The following is an 18496-nucleotide window of genomic DNA, read 5'->3' as shown; positions in this document are numbered from 1 at the left end:
TTATTATCTCTCTTCAGAAGTGAGACAATAATTGCACATGTAAGTTAAATGAAACAGTCAAAGCCATGGCTATGTCAGAGGCAAATGCAGACCCAAACAATGTCCAATATACTAATTTGTTTCTACACCATCTATAAATATGGATTGCAGAGGTATGTCAAAACCATTGCATATTCATTCTGGCAGCAACATTAAATAAATGTTCATGCATACTGTATCAACTAGAGTGCATTTACTTCTACAGTGCAACTAGACAGATGCCTCCACTCCAAAACATTTTGTCAGCAAAAGAAGAGCTTCATTTGCTTGGTTTTTCAAGTCACAAGTAAGTCCAAAGAGTGAAATAAAAATTATGGGAGGTTTAAATAACTTTCTTTTTCCTGAAATGACATATCTCAAACTTTACCTAAATTATAATGGATCCTGAACTAATGTTAACCTAGTGGCATAATTTAAAGAAACAAAGGAATGCTGCATTTTTTCCAGAAGCCACCTTGAAATCCACAGATAAAATAACCAAACAATTACGTAATAAATTCTATGTTTAATTTCTTGGGTGGCAAAACTTTGGTATCAGTGTGTTAACTTAAATTATATTTATAAGACAGCTGAAAAGCTGTTCCAGTGCTGATCCATCTGGAAATAAAACTTTATGCTAAAATTCATTAGAGCACAAGAAATGTACCTTGAGCTGATTGTATATTCAGGCAATTAAAAATATGGGATGCAAGAAAGCCAATTACCCAACACACTCTTAGTGTTCTCAGCTGGCTGCATGAGGTAAGGTTTGTGAAGGGAAAAGTAATGTCTTGTTCACATTATTGTTCATTTCTGAATTTTCTCAGGCATACACAGTTAGTAACTACCCTTTTTATGGAAAACTAAAGGAGTAGGAAAACAACTATTGTGATAGTCCCACTCATGGGAAAACTGCTGAGGTATAAAGGATTGTAGGTGTTTTGGTTATACCTTATTCACATTCTCTGTTAATCAGAAAGGGAGCACCAATTGCCTCAGAAGTATGATATGTAACATACGCAGGCATAGGCATAGACATTATCTCCAAATTCAAGTTTGGATATCACAATTACCAAGTAACTGAGGAAGTCGACTGTTACTTTTTGAAATTAATTCATTAAAAGTGGCATTTGTTAATTATACGGGAAAACTTAGAACCTGAAATCAAGAAAATAAGCATGTAGAAAACATAAAGTGAAGCTGTAAGAAGATAAATACAAAAGATATAAAAAGGACAGGATACGTTTTGGTTTTCTGTTTGCTTCTTAGATCATGTCTTGAAAGACAGAAAACAGGCACATTAGATTCACGAGAGCTCTTTCAAGTTACCGTAGCTGAAAAGTCGTCCTTGAAATTTATGGCAGAGCATAACACAGGGATACAACTAGAACAGTTAGTGTGCCTTCAAACATGTTCACCTGCATTTTAGTGAGACTCTTATTAAGAAAGTTTCTGAGCCGTAAAGCTAAATTTACTGAACTAAAAAGATTTCCAAGCCATACTACCTTTTCCCTTCAATGCAGAGCCTTTGAGAGCAGATTACAAAAGGAGACTCAAACGTATGTAGAATTCACAGCAAGAGAGAGAGAAAGAGAGGAGTTTGCCTGTTGACAGGAGGAATGCCACTCAAAGAGGCAACAGAAGACTGAAATGCAGAAAAAGGTAGAAACTAAAACTACCTTAATTATTATGTTGAAGAAATACTACCTCAGCTATTAAAGTTGTATCAGCACACTAAGGTGAAAAGCCCAACATAAATGACCAAATTGCTTATACTGATGGAAAAGGAGCTTTCTATTTTCTGGTTATTCCACCCTATGCAGCAGGGTGGAATTGATCTGTTGTAAAATGATATCTACTGGACTAAAGAAACACCTAGCACAGAAATTGTGGGGAAAATCAATTTTGGAATGCATTTAATGAGGTCAGTGAGCTGTGAACATGGTAGGTGACAGGTTTGCAGCTAGACATGAAACAATTACAAAATGTTGTTCAAGATTACTCTCCTCCAAGGGAGTTCAACTGCAACACAAAAACAAAAGACTCATTTTGACCTGCCTGTGCATTAACACTCACTGCTAGATCTCTTGAGTTTCATCCACATTCCTCATTTTTCGAGGACAACATGGCTTCAGGTGAGTCTTTGGAGCTTTGTCTGGAATGTGTCAGTAGCTGCATGCAACTGCAAGGCACTGCATAGGGCCAGGGCTCTGAGTAAGGGTATGACAACAACAGAAGCTTATTCTGAAATAAGATTGAAATAAGAACAGAGGTGATTCCACTCAAATTTGTGCCTTTCTTTAATGGCAAACAGGAACCACTGGGTGCTTCTCTGTTCTTTATTTTCCTGCCACCCACTTGGCATCTTGTATCTCTTCATCCTCTCTCCTAAGAGCCTTCCTTGAACTGCAGATGGTGAAAATTAGGAAGGCCAGGCCCTCTTGTGTTGAGAAAGAAAAAAGTAATATTTCTAGCTGCTTTCCTTCTTACTCTTGCTTCAGTGAGCTTGCAGGGGCAGGGACTGAAGTGCCCTTCTGGACTAAAATCTCTGGTCACCGGCTTCAAGTAACTGTCTCTTCATAGGAATGAACTCCTGTATTCCTCATCAGTAAGATCTTCTCTGCTTGGTGCAAGGTTGCTCTGAAGGCTTTACCCTTTCTCTGCACTCTCCCATCTTTAGGCAACCTGTCACCTTTGTGAAAGTTCATATTTCACTGCTATGGGTAAAAGCAGCCTGTCCAGATATGATAAATACTGTGGATAATACAGTATAAAACTTTCTACCCAGAGCAATTCTTCCACATAAGGGAAATACCCGGAGATAACTAAATACGGATCTGTAGCATAAATATTTTCAGGAGTAAGAAACTGGCTAATCATAAGAAAGCTATTTGGTTCTGGTTTGTTTTCATTCTTTTCTAGGGAGGAAGGTTTATGGAAAGAATGTGGTCACTCTTTGTATATTACTCTTCAACAGGATTCCCGCTATTCAAGTAGTCTACCTCTGAATGGAAAGAAAGCAAATGTGAAATAACATTTTTTTGGTAGAAAAGATTGTACCTTCAAAAGCAGTATAAAAATTTATTGCGCCTAACTAGAAAAGAATGATGTAATGGAAGGAGCTTGCTGCTGGTGATTTTATAACATCATATTGAGACATAATGTAACAGCACAAGTTAGTTAGCATGATGATAATGCAATGCTTAAGTTAGTCACATAAAAATGATTTCTAAAAATTAATATGAAATAGCAGGAAAAAGAATTACAATGAAAAAAAGGGAATACATCCAACAGTGGAACAAAAGGAATAGCAAAATGAAAGCCCAAACTGATAATTATTATGCATAAGAGATCAAAGGCTGCAGTATTAAAGGCATCGCCTTTGTTCTGGGACAGCCATTCAAACAGTTTATGACTGGTGTCCAAATTTGTAAATGATTTTCCTGACAAACTTGCTGGAAATATCTTCTCCAAAATACAGAGCTTTACTAGTCATCAGGAGTACAAAAGAGACTCGTGATCTCTCATGCCTGACAAAACAAGCATTTGCATAAAAAGCTATACTTGGGTTTATAGGGAAAGTGCACGCTCGAGAGAAAGAAATAGGAGCAAACTCTGAAAGCAATCAAAGAACACTAGCACATACAGTGCCAGAATGTTGCAGTTCTAATACAACAGCTTTCAGAGTGAAGCTTAACTAACTACAGAGGAGGAGGAATAGGAGGAAACCCACGGAATGAGGAGAATATGAGGAAACATCAATGGGGAAACCCACGGCTGAATAAAATACCTCAAGGCCAGAAAAGATCTGCTGGGGGCCAAAAGCAAGTTCTTTCTATCTATACGTTTATCAACACTGCATTGTCATAGTGCAGGGTGCCGCCTGAGCACTTGTAAATGAAAGCAACATTTCTTTCTCTCTCTCTTCTCAAGTGTAATTTTTTGGAAATGGCTTGAACTGCTTACAGCTTTTCTTTTAATTTATATCTCTGTGTGCCTCAATTACGCAGACTGTTGAAGGAAACTTGCAACACATTCCGTGTTTGTCAGGCTTCCATGTCTATTTCCATAACCCTTTTCTTTGTATTTTCAATCAAAGCTCCTGTGACGTTTCTGTCCCTGCACTTGAGAAATGTTCACACTGGCTGATAATTTTTATTGTTGTAAAGCAACATAGAAGTCCCGAAAGATCACAGTCAAGGAAGATAGGAACCCACAGCTTTTAGTATAAAGAAAGAGAATTTGAAGTGTATTCTCTTTCCAACGGAGTGCCAAACCAGACATTCATGAGCTCCAGGAAGATATATTTATACCACTTGAGTTGCCAATAAGATGGGTACTTGATTGGGAAATTTTGTGCCAGCTAATGTAATTGGTGTTTCCACTCACTACTCTGTTTTTCACGTATAGCTTTGGTTGCATGCTAGATTTATTTTGACAAGTGTGGGTTTGAAGAATGGAAGAACACAGTATAAAGTAGGAAGTTTTATCAAAAAAAAAAATTTGTATTCACCAGCAATGCTTAAAAAGAAGGCTGGTTCCTTCCTTTTGGTTCCTTCAAAACAGCATCTTCAAGATGCTGTTTTGTTACCTCGTATGCAATTGTTTTCACAGAGACACTATTCTATCCACATAGACCAGAGTCACTAAAAGGAAGCAGATTAACATAGATTTACCATCTCCTCATGCATTTGTCCTGTGAGCATCTTAAAACGTTAGGCAACACAGTGCAAAGTTCATCCTTCAATGCAAGCACCACAGGGAGACTCTGCAGAGGAAATTTACTCCCCTTCAAGAAACGGTAAATATTAAAAATAGCTTTGAGATGTATTTGGTTTACTGGAAGCCAAATACTGGAACCCCCAGCAACAGCTGCCAATCATTCAGAATATTTTTCAGGTGCTCTATCATTTGCTGGATGGATTTTCTACACCTAGAGCCTGCATCATCCTGAAAGTGATGAGGTTCAGTACACATAAGTCTTGAAGGAACCAAAGATATTTTGCAGGCACAGCCAAAATTACTTATCAGCGAGCGTTCCAAGTAATTGTATACAATTTTAAAATAAAGAGTGGCAGCATGATCAGGACACCTGAAAATTTGAAAAGAAGCACTGTTCAACAAGGATGCCCTCAAATATATGGCTACTTGCTTTTCCACTGAACTTCCCATCTCAAATATAATTCCTAATAACATGGACATTCTTGTTCCAGTAAGGCAGCTCCTACAGTGACCAGAAGTCCTTGCCTCAGTCTTCCTCCCACAGTGGAGGCAAAAGTTACCATAAAGCTTCTTTCTCATCTTTACTGAAGACAGAGCATTTACTGATCAAAATTATGTGAAATTTGGCAAGTTCACTAAAGTTTATTCTAAAATTAAAGCTTCATCTAAACCCTAAACTCAGGAGATTTGAACTCACATGACCCAAAAGCTCTCATAACAATGTCATTTTAACTGCTGTCTCAAGATGAGCAGATAATGACACGAAGACAAAAAAAGACAGTGACATTCTCCAAACCTGTATTCAATCTCTTAAATAAATCTTTCATCTAAATGTTGATATCGTTTTTTGTTTGATCTCTAAATGCTAAGAGTTTAATTATTTAAAGTTAGGAAACTTATACATTAACCCATCTTGCCAAAGCAGAAAGAAAGAAACTGTATTAAGAAGGATCGTTCGGAGAGGGAAATTTATTTTCTTAGTTGTAAGCTAATATAGTTAAAAGAGACTAGTAATTAGCAGCCAGAAGATCTTGCAGCTTACCTTTCCTTACGTGTCTCTTTTCTCCCCACCAAAGTCAATTATACATGAGATTGTAGTTAATTTTACATAGAAAGCTTCCCCCTTAGTTGAGTTAAAACAGAAAATCACACAAGGATTGACTTTGGTGAGTAGTTACTAGGGGAAGAAAACACTCCATGTGGTATTAATTAAAGGCCTGCTTCTTACAGGCATTGGGAGTCTTTAACCAAAAAAGGAAAGATGAAAGTAATTTGAAAAAGGAGAGGCTAAATCTCTCTCAGTGCTGAGCCTGCATGATATTTATATTGGGTTAGAGGATCAAGCAGGCTACAGCTCAGGTCTGAAATGCTAAAATAGTAACAAAATCAAAAAGGCCCATGTCTTAAGTCTGCTTCAAAACTTTTAATGATTTTCTGGGTTTTCCGTGAGTCAAACAAAACCTAAAAACACTTTATAGATAGAGATAAACACTGTAGGAGACAATCTGAGCCAAAGCATATTAAAGAGATGCATATGTCTAATGGTTGTATTTATTTTTATTATTTTAATCCTGCCAATGAGAAAGACAATCAATTAAGATCATTTTGGATTTGGGCAGCCTGTTGCATGATATTCAAAGTACATAACATAACCAAGCTTAGCTTAACGCTTCTCTATTAATTTTTTTTATGCACAGGTAATTTTTTGCAGCACATTTTTAAAACAGAAACATTCATCTGCAACCGCTTTACTATTTTCAGCTGTAGTAATGTAAAGATCATCTAGACTGTTGATCCTAGTAGTATGAAGAAAGTACAGTTCACTTTAAAAAAGATGAAAGATGCCATTCCATGCAGACACAGAAGTTTTACTCCAAATACTTTAATTACAATTATTTAATACTACGAACATCTCTGGCAAATATGACCATCCTTGCCTATAAAAGTAGTAAGCATAGAAGAAATTGGGAGACCACGTTCCAGAATTTCAATCGATAGAGAAGGCAGAAGATTCAAAGCTATTACTGACGTACTACACCTTGACTTATTCAATAAAGTTGTCACCAAAGCCAACTTTTCTAAAATAAAGAAGGGAGAGAAGGCAGCTGGGCTCTGTGAAATGCTTTCTCAGCATCAAGCAGAGTACTGACTGCTAAAGAATTTGGCACTCGTTTGATGGATGAAAGGGAAAATTACATGCCCGTAATTCCTGCTGTCAGTCCTCAGCACCTATCCCAATAACAGAGACGTTCAAGGACAAACATGACTCCTCCTCCCACCAGAAAACAAGGAGGCAAAAGATCAGCCAATAAATTCATGGATCTGTAAGTCTCAGCTGAATTCCTTCCTTTACAGAGCCAAATACCAAGCACTTTGAGATAATGAGAAAAACAAGCAGAAAGGAAAATGGAATATACAGCGGCAAAACTGCCTCTGAAAGGAAGATGGTGAATAGGATGAGAAAATACAGGACTATGAGAAGGAAATCACCAACATATTGTTTTTCTCCAATCCTGAAATTAGCAGTCACCTTCCAAAGAGGTGAGATTACCTTGTTGTGTCAGTCATAAGATCTTACAGCTGAAGAACTCACCTCCAGATGCTGTTGCTTTTTGTTGGCATGGAGAGGCTACCAAATAGTTACGTGGTATGTCTCTAATACAGAAACCTCATCTCTTTCTTGTCATAAAATAGCCAACAGCCAGGACATTCACATGCAAATAACTCCTCTGAGTACACGTGATCAAGCGATATTCACTGATCTCTGATGGGAACAGTTTGCAGTGCCAGCTTTCCTTTCAAAACAAAAAGTCTTGACAACACAGAAACGATTATTTAACCTTCCAAGACCTTGAAGAATGAGATTTAAGAATAAGAATTTCAGATACTTCAGAATAACAGTTTCAAAGACCATTTAATTTGGGAGGCAAAGAAGGCTAGAGAAAATGAAAAGAATGGTGGATTCACTGCTATGGTAAGTGTCTAATGACCACATTGTAGGGAAATATTTCTTGCAAAATCAAAGGCAGCTTCACCTTCAAGGAATCAAAAGTAACATGCAGGGACTTAACGTTTTAGCTGAAGGAAGGAAATGAGGGTTTTTAGTTTTGACCTGAATTAACTTAAATTTTAAAAAGGATATAAGAACATTGATGGGACTATGCAGGATCTCAGCACAGAAAGCTCACCTTCCTATCTACGCCGGATGTTTTGAAACTAGCAAAACTTTGTCCGGTTCTTCATGTATCTTCTGTTACATTTTATATTAACTGCAACAGGTGTAGAAGCTTCTGCCAGAAGAGCTCTGTTCATTCTGTTCTTACTACTGCTCACCCATTATTACAACAGGGGTATCCAGAGCATAACGAGGGAAGGCTTTATTAAAAGCCTTGGATTTCCTTTGTCATTAAGACTATGCAAACCTGAAGAAATACGTGAATGCCTTGTGGACAAGACAAGAAATTCTAAACCTGATGGAAGCCTCAATAAACTGCTACAGCTTGTGCTCCAGGGCAGTTCAATCTCATTGTCTATCCATGTTTCCTGAGGTAAAAGAAGAGCCTATGAAAAGATTGAAGAAAAATTGATAAAATCAAGACCCTCAGAAAAGAAGGAAATGCTTAAGCAAGTTAACTAGCCTAGAAGAGAAGGCAAAGCTGGTAAACAGGTTTCAAATAAAGCCCATATTTACAAGCTTACCAAGTGAGACTTGGAGAAGTCTCACTGAACAGGCAACGTCCACAGAAAAGTAAAAGGAAGAGGGTTGGTCCTAGATCTGGGAAGACAAAATCCCCTGAAACAAGACGTACTATTACAAAGGATAGCCTGGGCTGAGAACAAAACTTGAAAGTATCACGCTGAAAAACTGAACAGAAGTGGGAACGTAAAGGCCTGGGACTTCTGGATGATTCCATGCTGTAGCAAGAAGGAAATCACATGGCTGTATCTACTACAGACCCCACTGTAATGAGGGAATACAGCCCTTCTTAATGAAAGCGGACATGTGTCTGAGCAGAGCTGTTGGTTTGCGTTAAAATGGTGTGAGCATGCCTAATGGACAGTTCCTCTCAGGTGTCTCCGATTCAGCAATATGAAGTCTGTGAATCCTAAATAAGACGGACACTGAAATGCTCAGCTCTGCTAAAAGAGAAGTATCTTTGGACATGCAGAAGCAGCACTTTAGGTGGTTACCTAGCTTTAATGGTGAAAGCTTATGTGTCTATGGCCTATAAGCATCCAACAAGTTAATTAGGAAGATCATTTTGAGTCAGATGCTTCCACATTGCCCAAGGTGCACTTTTAGACAACGAAGTCCTTTTTCTGGAAGTAACTACCAGTTTTCTGCTTCTATATCTGTCCAAAATAAATATGAAAAAAAAAACTTTAATAAGCTAAAAAGAAGCTGCATTTGACATTTTAGTCCATGGCCTTCTTGAGGAAAATTATAAGGGTAACGTTTTAAAACTAAAAGAGAAAGAAGTTAATTGTCTAACTTTCCCCATTCTTTAGAAAGAACTAGGATTTTGACATATTACTCTTAGTTTTCCTGACACAAAAAGCCGTGTTATCATATACCAAGACGTCTTTTATTTTTATTTCCCAGGTATGAATTACTGCTGACAAAGCACCATCCAGAATGCTGAAATGTTGCTCTGTTTAACCATCATTATCGAAAATAAGGCTTGTAGTTCTTGTTCTTGCAGCTGATTCATGAAGCTTGTACTGTATCCTTCACTTCTGAAAAAAACAAAGTTGTCTGGAACAGCTTTTCTTTTTTATAAATGCTCACTTTTTATTTGCTCAAGTTTACAAACGTTAGTTTGATCTAAACAGCAAATGCACTTTGCACCGATAACAAAAATATCCAACAAGCCAAATTCCAGTAACTATAGCTTTTGCTTCCCCTTCTTACAATCTGTATAATGAGGTTGAAACGTCATACTGTTGATTCTTACTGTAGCCTGTAAAAGATGGCATAATGTTCAAACGCTTAACTTGTCAAGTATTCCATCTTGCCATGAATTTTCTAGCTACTTAAGTATGTCAGTATAGTTATCCTGATATCAAAGGCCAGTGATAGCCAAAGCCTCATGAAAAGTTTATGTCTACCTCCTTTTTAATTTAAAAAAAACTTGACAGATTACTATTTTTTTCAGGCACAGCAGTATTACTGTTGTTAATTGTAATTTATGCAGCACATGTGTCTGATTTCCATGCTTAACTGTCAAATCTTGTTCAACCCCTTCGTTTTGCCTGTATTCTGTTAAGACGCTAGGACTTCACGTGATATGCATGTCATTTGCATAACAGTGAACATTATGCTCATTCCCCAGAAATCTAAAGCAAATATTCTGTATTCCAAATGACTTCTAAAGCAAAGTTATTCTGGATTTGTTAAACTGATTATGTGGAGAACAAATGACTGTGATGATCTGAAGATAAAATTCAGTGTATAAACGTTGTCATCTATGACATTTCACTACGCTAAAATCATAAAGGGCTGCCAGATTTCATTGCATTTATAATTAGAATGATTACATTGTAATTCAGGGTGTGTTTTTCATAAAGATGAAACGAATGAGCTTTATTACAGCCAAAGCTAGGTGAACCCAACAAGCCTACCTATGCAAGGCAGGTGTCAGTTCAGATAAAGATTTATTTCCCTTTTTAATAATGCAATTATAAATGAATACCTGAAATAAAAAAATAAATACTGCAGAGAAATCAACTTCAAAATAAGCACACCTTAAAGCAAGTGTACCTGTACACAACTATCTTAAAAATTTCTCATTTTAAGTCATTTCACGGTACACAAAAATTAATAGCATAAGAATACTAAACAAATCCCCAAGAATGGACAAAACCATTTCAGAAGTCAGTGCGCAAGAGATAACCAAAACATTCAAGCTACAACAAATCTTCATCAGACAATCTGTGTTTGTAACAAATATTTTCTCATGTAATTAAACCTGCATAAACACAAAAGGACAGTGAACAGAAAATTTCTGTGAAGGACAATAAAATCTATACAGCAACCTTCAACAAGGTCTCATAGGTTATTTCCTTATCCAGAGGTCTCATAACTCTCATTTTTCCAGTAAGCATAACAGTCATAGACTAACTACAGCTTTTGATACCTAAAAGTAATCTGAGGCATGAGTGGAAATGACACAGGGAGTATAGATCATGACCACCAAAAACCTCCAAAAGACTGTCCCAGCGTGGCCTTCCTGGTTCTCCCCTTCCTAGTTCTCCCTCAGAGAGCTCCAGAATTTGCATACAAGGCTCACAAAGCACACCCAGTGATATAGCCTAAGCAATAACCCTGTAACCTAGATCCTCAGTAATATTTAACCCATGTTAACTAAGTATCTACTGCTAGATGGCCAAATAGTAGCAGTAAGATAAAATGAGTAAACTTAAGGAGAAGAGAACAGAACTTTTACTGTAAGTAAAAATATATTCAATTTCACAGATGTTTTAGTCAAACATTCCTTTCCTATTCATGTTGTGTTTGTGGATTAAATTCAATATTCTGACCATTTTCAAAAATGGTCCATGTTAAATCATAACTGCTTCAATCCAAAATGTTTTTGAGGAGAGAGGCAGTAGTTATTTTAACACCGGGTTATGATAGACATGACCTTATTTCTTTTGCAATAAATCGCAGATTACACTTTTAGAATGCTGTCAAATTATTTCACACCTAGTGATTTTGCTTTATTGCACATCTGATACTTGCATACATCATTCGATATTTTTCAGCAGTCCCTGTCTGTTACAGAACCAGTAGCATAACAGGAAAGCGACCTTTCTGTGGCGTCTCCAAATTAACAAAATAACACAAACTTACCATGTTCCATCCTGGGTAGAGGTAGTCAGTCCCAACAAATTCAAAATAGTGAGCAAAACCTTCTTTCAACCACACATCCTCCCACCAAACTGGAGTCACAAGGTCACCAAACCACTGCAAAGAAGGTTCAGATAAATGATGTTTAGGAAACAACGTTCACATACATCTCATTTATACGGAACACGCTCTACACAAGTTTTAATAATAACAATAGCTTATACCATCCCTTTGAAAGTCATACACTGTTTTATCATATGCTAATGAATTAACCCTTTACAGGAGCTACATGAGTTACTTAAGTAAAAGAGGAAAGAACAAGCGAGGGAGGACAAGCGCTGAGAAGAGCATTCACAGTGTCTACTTTAGTCATTTAATGTAGATGCTCACCTAGATTTAAGGAACTAACAGAGGCAATAGCGAGAAACAGGCTTCTAACTCAGGCAATCTGAATCATCATTTGGAAACTTCACTGTGTGTAACAGGAATCCTGGCAAAACGGGGAACAATAGCCTCCATACCTCAGACCTAAATTGTCTTCGTTTCTTCCTCTACAAGGTCTATGCCGTAAGATTTACAACACTTCTGACAGTCCGTTCGTTGCCTGGTTTCCCAAGGAAAGCAGTAGTTATGCCATCTCTCTACAGGCAGGATTCAGCTGCCTAAAAGAAGATAGCTAGTGCCACACAGACTGTTCCAGGGCATCTGAGATATCCACACAGGCCTGGGAAATTTAACACAGTACATACAGGAGATGTGCAGCCTTCCAGAATAGCAACTGGAGGCACAAGGTATCCAAAATGGCACTAGGTTACCTACGTTGATGCAAAAGAAACCTATCCAAGCTTACTGCCAGTCCCATTACCCCTAGTACCTTTTAAACTTCCTGACTGACTTCAATCAAATTTAGAAAGGACAGGTATCTCAAACATAACTAACCTTTCACAAAACTACATGAAGATCAGCAGCTCAAAAGAGGAGAAGGACCTAAAGTTGAGGGCAAGGCAATAACTCAGCCATTATTTATGCTGCTCAGTAGCAGTCAACAGGCCCAGGGATGTGGCTGCAAACCCGTCATGGTACAGGACTTGTGGGTGTTATAGGGATTTTAGAGCGATCTGGGATTATCACTGGAAAGGATATTAAGTATAAAAATTCACAGGAAATCAGATGTCATCAACTCCACTGCTCGTAGACCACCCTGTTTAAATTATTAGAATGGCCTTGGATTATTTTAACAAACCGGATTATTTTAACAAGACACAAGAACAAAAACACATACAATATTTTGAAAACATATTTCAGTCTCGGTAGCACCTTTTTTTTTTCTTGAACGAATACCAAAACTCTGTTTCAGTAAAATTCTCTGCCAGTTTTTTTTTTCTTAATATGACTAGGAAAGAGATTAATTTATCATCAACTGAGAAAATTTTGAGCTTTCATGGAGTCATAAGCTATAAAAATAAACAGAAAAGGAGCAGCAAATAAGTATTCCACAGGGAGAGACTCATGTCAGAGCACAGAAGCTGCTGCTGTCGCTGTAAAGAGAGTGGGAGTGAAGGAAAGCAGAGTTGGCCAGTAAGCAGGTTGCAAGTTTGCTTGCATGACTGCCTGTATATCGGGTCTGTCTGGGACCCGAATGAAAGGCCTTGCTTCTGTGCATATCCTTCCGGGGTGATAATAGTGCCAAGGAAGGGTTGATGCTATGACTAAAGAACCTGAGTAAGCTAAACACAAGAGGTGCAAAGAACGCACTACAGGAACTCTGATTATCAGATTGCCACACAATGTGCAGTAAATAGGATATGAGTGAAAAAACGAAGCAAAACATTAAGAGGTGACAATGAATTTAAGAATTTCTGGAGAAAAGATGGGGTTAACAAAAGTCATATTCACTCTAATTTTATGCCAAGTGAAACTGAAATTAAGGGACATTCAGTAATCATAATCTACTTGAATGGTATCAGTAAATTCCACTCTCCACAGCATCAATAGAGAGAGATTCTGTTCTAACGAACATTTACCTGAAAAGACAAAGCAACACTAAAAACGAATTTATATACCTTTATATTACGCACTTTTGACCACTTGAAAAGTTATAGCAGTTTGTTATGAGAGGTATATTTATTCTAGAATAGGTTAATGAAAAGATTTCTAATGAAAAAAAGATTAAACAGAATACCACAGTGTTTATTTCTTAAATTACAATAAGACTGCTGAACAAATATGAAACCAGTAACATCTGGTATGCTGTGACTACTCAGAGAAAGGTTTACAAAACAAAGGATATAAAGATCATGATACATCCTCTTGAAACTCAAAAGCATTAACAAAATTATCTATTAAACAGTGAGTTACGTTAAAGTTTGATAAAAATACATTTGACTTAGGCGAGAACATAGCTGTGACTTCTTAGCAGAAAAGTGGAAAATTTTGTTTTAATACTTTCAGAATTTACGAAGTCACAAAGGAGTATTTCCTATGCAGTAGCACTACTCTTGGGAATTTTCCATTTTTATTTAGTAATGACAAAAAGTACTAATTTAATTATTCAGCTAAAGGAAGAAATATTTCTATAGGTATTAAAACAGCATATAATACCAATATGAAAGTGTAAGAATTGCCTAACTGTTCTTGAATATTGACAAATGTCAGAGAGAGAGCAGTCACAGAGGTTGCAATTAATGAAGTCAAATTTTCAAGCAGAAAGGTGCTGTTACCTTCCTACATGATAGATGTCTGAAAAGACAACATTAAGTATAGCACTTCGTTTGTTTGTGTATTCGAATATGGTCACTATTTGGATTGAGTGAAGATCATTATTTCTTTTCATTATCAAGGAAAAGATGAATATGGAATATGTATTGACTGCATAAATTGCTTGTTTCCTGAAGATATTATGTTCACCCTGACAGCAAGAAAGCACTTATTTTAATTTTAGGCACAATGAAAGGACACTCTTTTCTATATACTTTCCTTGCAGATTATAAAAAAAACAGTAATTTAGGAATTTTTAGTTTTCCTTCTGCATTCATGCCCATTTAATTCATTCTGTCATACCAAGTTTTGTACTCAGGTGGGTCATCTATCACAAAAAATCATGGTGCTTAAGTTCAAATGACTTTTTATTCAAATGTTGTAGAGAGGGCTGATATGTGATATGCAAATAAAATGGATTACTACTTACTTTAATAGAATTACTTTAATAAATTATGGTAATTATTTGGAGCTATCAACTTAAGCTGCTACTTATGTGTGCACTGACTAATATCTCATTTGTGCTTTGGGGCTTTATATTACTGTTGGAGGAGAAGTTTTTATGCTGAAACATTCCTTATTCTTCCACTTCTTAATTTTCTAATTAAATACATAAAATGTTCTAAAAAATACTCTAGCTGAAATATCAGCACTGACAACTTGCAAAATGACAAAGCTAAACCTACCCGGGTAAATTTAATATGCCATTCCTAAAACATATCTAAAACAACAATCCAGTCAGACACGATAAAGTCATCTGTGGAAAAATTAGGCACAAAATTCTGTCTTGTATGCTTTGCACCTATATTTTGACAACCAGAGAATGTCCTTATATACTACTGCAATGCTATCTCTAATTTTCTATCTGCGCCTGAACACTGCAGATGACCACCACAAGCACTCAAGCGTTCATGCACAAGGGGCTTGTGAACTCGGATTCTAAGCAGTCATCTCATAAAGGTAACCATCCCAAGTCTTAACATTTGTCTAATTTTTCTAATGTTGCGTACACCATTAGCAAAGTGTTCGCTACATTGCCCTAAGTGACAGGACAGTCTACAACTGTAGTTAGATTTGTTCTCTAAGTATCAAAGTTCGAAGTTATGGGATTAAAATCGGAGAGGGAACTCTGTGATGAAATAAGGCAAGGAATTGGAAAGATATACTTTTTTAAAAAAGAAAACATATATTTTAGGGTAGGGTCCTTTCTACTTATCTGAAATTTTACAAAATTAATAAATAAAGATTAAAACTAAATACTAGAGATGTGGATTCTACTTTTAGCTCCACTAGAAGTGATTTTGGTTAATATCTGTTATTCTAAGTGAAAATGAGTGAAGGGAAGGAATATTCATGTGCCGCCCAAGGTTAGCAGATGAGGTTCTGCACAGCAAAAGAGGACGAAAAACGCAGTGAATAATTAATTAACAACTAAACAGCAGAGGCAAGAGAATCTGGGCCCAATCTGGCCTCAGTTCAACACCCCTGCAGCTAACCTAATACAGTTTATAGCTACTGCTATATGCCATCCAGAGTTAAAGTTTCCTTGAGAGGCTTATAAAGTATGCTAAGATAAAAGCAGAAAAAAAATGTTCAAATAAAGATGATACCAAGTTTGAGGTACTAGACATGCAGGGCATGTGTTTCTGGAGAATTTTCTCCTTTTAGAAGTTTATTTGCAGATGACCAGTTCATATTCTCTGTGACTAAATTCTGCATCTAAAAAATATAAATAATACTTCTTCCACCTGAACTTTTTCTGTCTTGTCTATTTACCCAGAAAAGTAGCTGAGCAAGGCCCTGATCTGCATAGAACTAAAACAGAAACAGCAACAACATGAATGGAGTAAGAAAGATACTTATAACAGGCAAACAGCATCGCAAATAATACCAACATGGACTTCTCATTTGTACTAAAGCCACTTAAAAGTACTCTATGACCACACAAGGACCCTAAAATAAATTCAAATACAGTTTTCACACCCTTCAAGATCCTCTTACATTCTCAGAGCAAGGCTGAAAGGCCTCTGTTTCAATGAGAATCAAGTAAATAAACGTGGCAAATTATTGATGTGATAATTGCTCACATCTGAAGTATAAATTGCTTTGGAAGGAGAAGAAACTATTAAAATTGTTCAAAGAATAACTGGAAGTAATGGAATGACTTCAGAAAATGGAAGACTTAAGCTGAACGCAAGGGAAAAAGTTACTGACCATGAGATTTAACCAGCTATAGGAAACGTTCTAAGGGAAGCAGTGGAAACCCTGTAATTAGGAACACTGAACCCAGCACAAGAAAAATGCACTACATGGAAGGATCTAACACTAACAGGAGCAGGGATTTGATGGCCTAAATATGTATTTTCCATACTTGATTCCTAAGGCATTGTGATTTTTCCAGCTGAATAGTGTGCTGCTCTATTGTACTGTACAATAAAGAGCGTATAACAAAATAAGATGATCATACTGAGAACAAATCAGCCATAACTTTCAATAAAAACGTCCTGTTTGAGTTGAGGACTTAATATTCATCTACAGATATAATATGAAACACGAATATGAACCAAACAATAATATTTCCAGATTCAGCTACCAGTATTCCATTACAAAGGCTCCCCTTTATACAGTACTTTTTATTTGCAGGCAGTGTTAAGAATTTGCATTGCTTTTTAAAGAATCCTGTGTAAAGTCACAGATGTAAGCCATGCTAATTACACAGTAGGATTTCATACATTTTAACCTGAAGGCTATGATTATGCCTGTTACCAGTGCAAAAAAGGGTTTCCTGCCCCTGTAGCACGTTTCTTCAATAACATTTGCGTTCAATTCAATATTACTAAACACTCAAAGTTTCAGTTGAGATAAGATGAAAGATATGTGAAATAAATTAATATGGGTTTATTACAAGTTTTCTTATTGATACAAAAGTTTCTGTACACATAAAGACTCAATTATCCATCGTTAGTAAACAGAAGGTCAATACCACGTTAAAAAAAAAAAAAAAAGGAAGTATGCATGTATGTGATGCAAGAAGAACAAGACTATCAAATCGATTTCAGCCCAAGCAAATTTTAACACAAACACGAAGTTCAACATTCATCTGCTATAATTCTGCAGTAAATTATTTTCTACAGCTATCAGTGTGCTTACTCTACACACAAACACAGAGAATATAATCATATAGAAGACAGGCAAGTTCTTCATCACTGCTAATTCTCCTTTATTCCCATTTTGATTTTTCCTATTTTCTGCATTGTTATTACATATCTTACAGATCTCCGTATTATTTTGACTACAGTTAGAATGAAAGTTGCAATCACCTGTATGAAAACGCAAACATTCATTTTCAGCTTTGATAAGGAATGCTTGATTTCTGAGGTTGATAACAAATATCTGAACACTTTTAATACCTGATGACATAGCTCATGCACAATGACCATAGTGACATCCAGTAGGTATGATATAGAAGAAATGCTTGGGTCTAGCAGTATCCTTTGCTCCACAAAAATGCTCAGTCCCCAGTTCTCCATAGCAGCATACGGATGTTTAGGCACAGCTAACAGATCTAGAAACAGAACAAAACATATGTTAATTGCTTGTGGGAGCTACTATGCTGAAGAGCTATTTGTAAGTAAAAGTCATAAACTATCATTAAAGACATTTTAAATACTAAACATGTTAAAACAAAACTGTTAATTTCAGCTCTCTAGCAGTAATATCTAAAAAACATTAATAAAATAGCCATTTTTGTTCTTACATGTCTGTTCACGCATATTTCATAATTACCTCATTACTGCTGTAAAACAGTACATAGTATTCTAACTGAAGAAGTTTTCTATACAGAATCTAGCTTTTTAAAAATACTTTTTTGTTCAGTTATTTCTGGGTTTGATACTGCTTCTCATGTTTAATACACGACAGTCAAGGCAGTAATACAGACTTTTACCAAAAGTATTTTTTATTTTTGCATGAAAGTGACTCCCTTATGAGCCCCTTACATAACAAACTGTACATAAGGACTAACACTAAAGGAAGCATTGAAGAAATACTGCTTTATAATGACTAAAAAGATGTCAAGCTGCTCAGATTTTTAAAATATTAGTTCTTACATAACAAGGTATCTTTCAGTTTGCAATATTATGAGCATGC

The 18496-nt window shown here is 36.4% G+C and overlaps 1 protein-coding gene across 1 annotated transcript in view; it reads right to left on the bottom strand.

Moving 5' to 3' along the window:
- The window catches only part of TRHDE (thyrotropin releasing hormone degrading enzyme), a 225609-nt gene that overhangs the window by 119264 nt on the left and 87849 nt on the right, over nt 1-18496 (bottom strand). Inside the window, exons 4-5 of the mRNA XM_068935803.1 lie at nt 17758-17912; nt 11594-11707 (exon numbers count right to left, since the gene is read on the bottom strand). Coding sequence (XP_068791904.1) covers nt 11594-11707; nt 17758-17912 — 269 coding nt within the window. The remainder of the gene's footprint in view (nt 1-11593; nt 11708-17757; nt 17913-18496) is intronic.

This window comes from Struthio camelus, chromosome 1, assembly GCF_040807025.1.
Source record: "Struthio camelus isolate bStrCam1 chromosome 1, bStrCam1.hap1, whole genome shotgun sequence".
In the NCBI taxonomy this organism is placed as follows: domain Eukaryota; kingdom Metazoa; phylum Chordata; class Aves; order Struthioniformes; family Struthionidae; genus Struthio; species Struthio camelus.
Note: the sequence above shows the minus strand (reverse complement) of the source record. Positions and strands in the feature narration are given on the sequence as shown.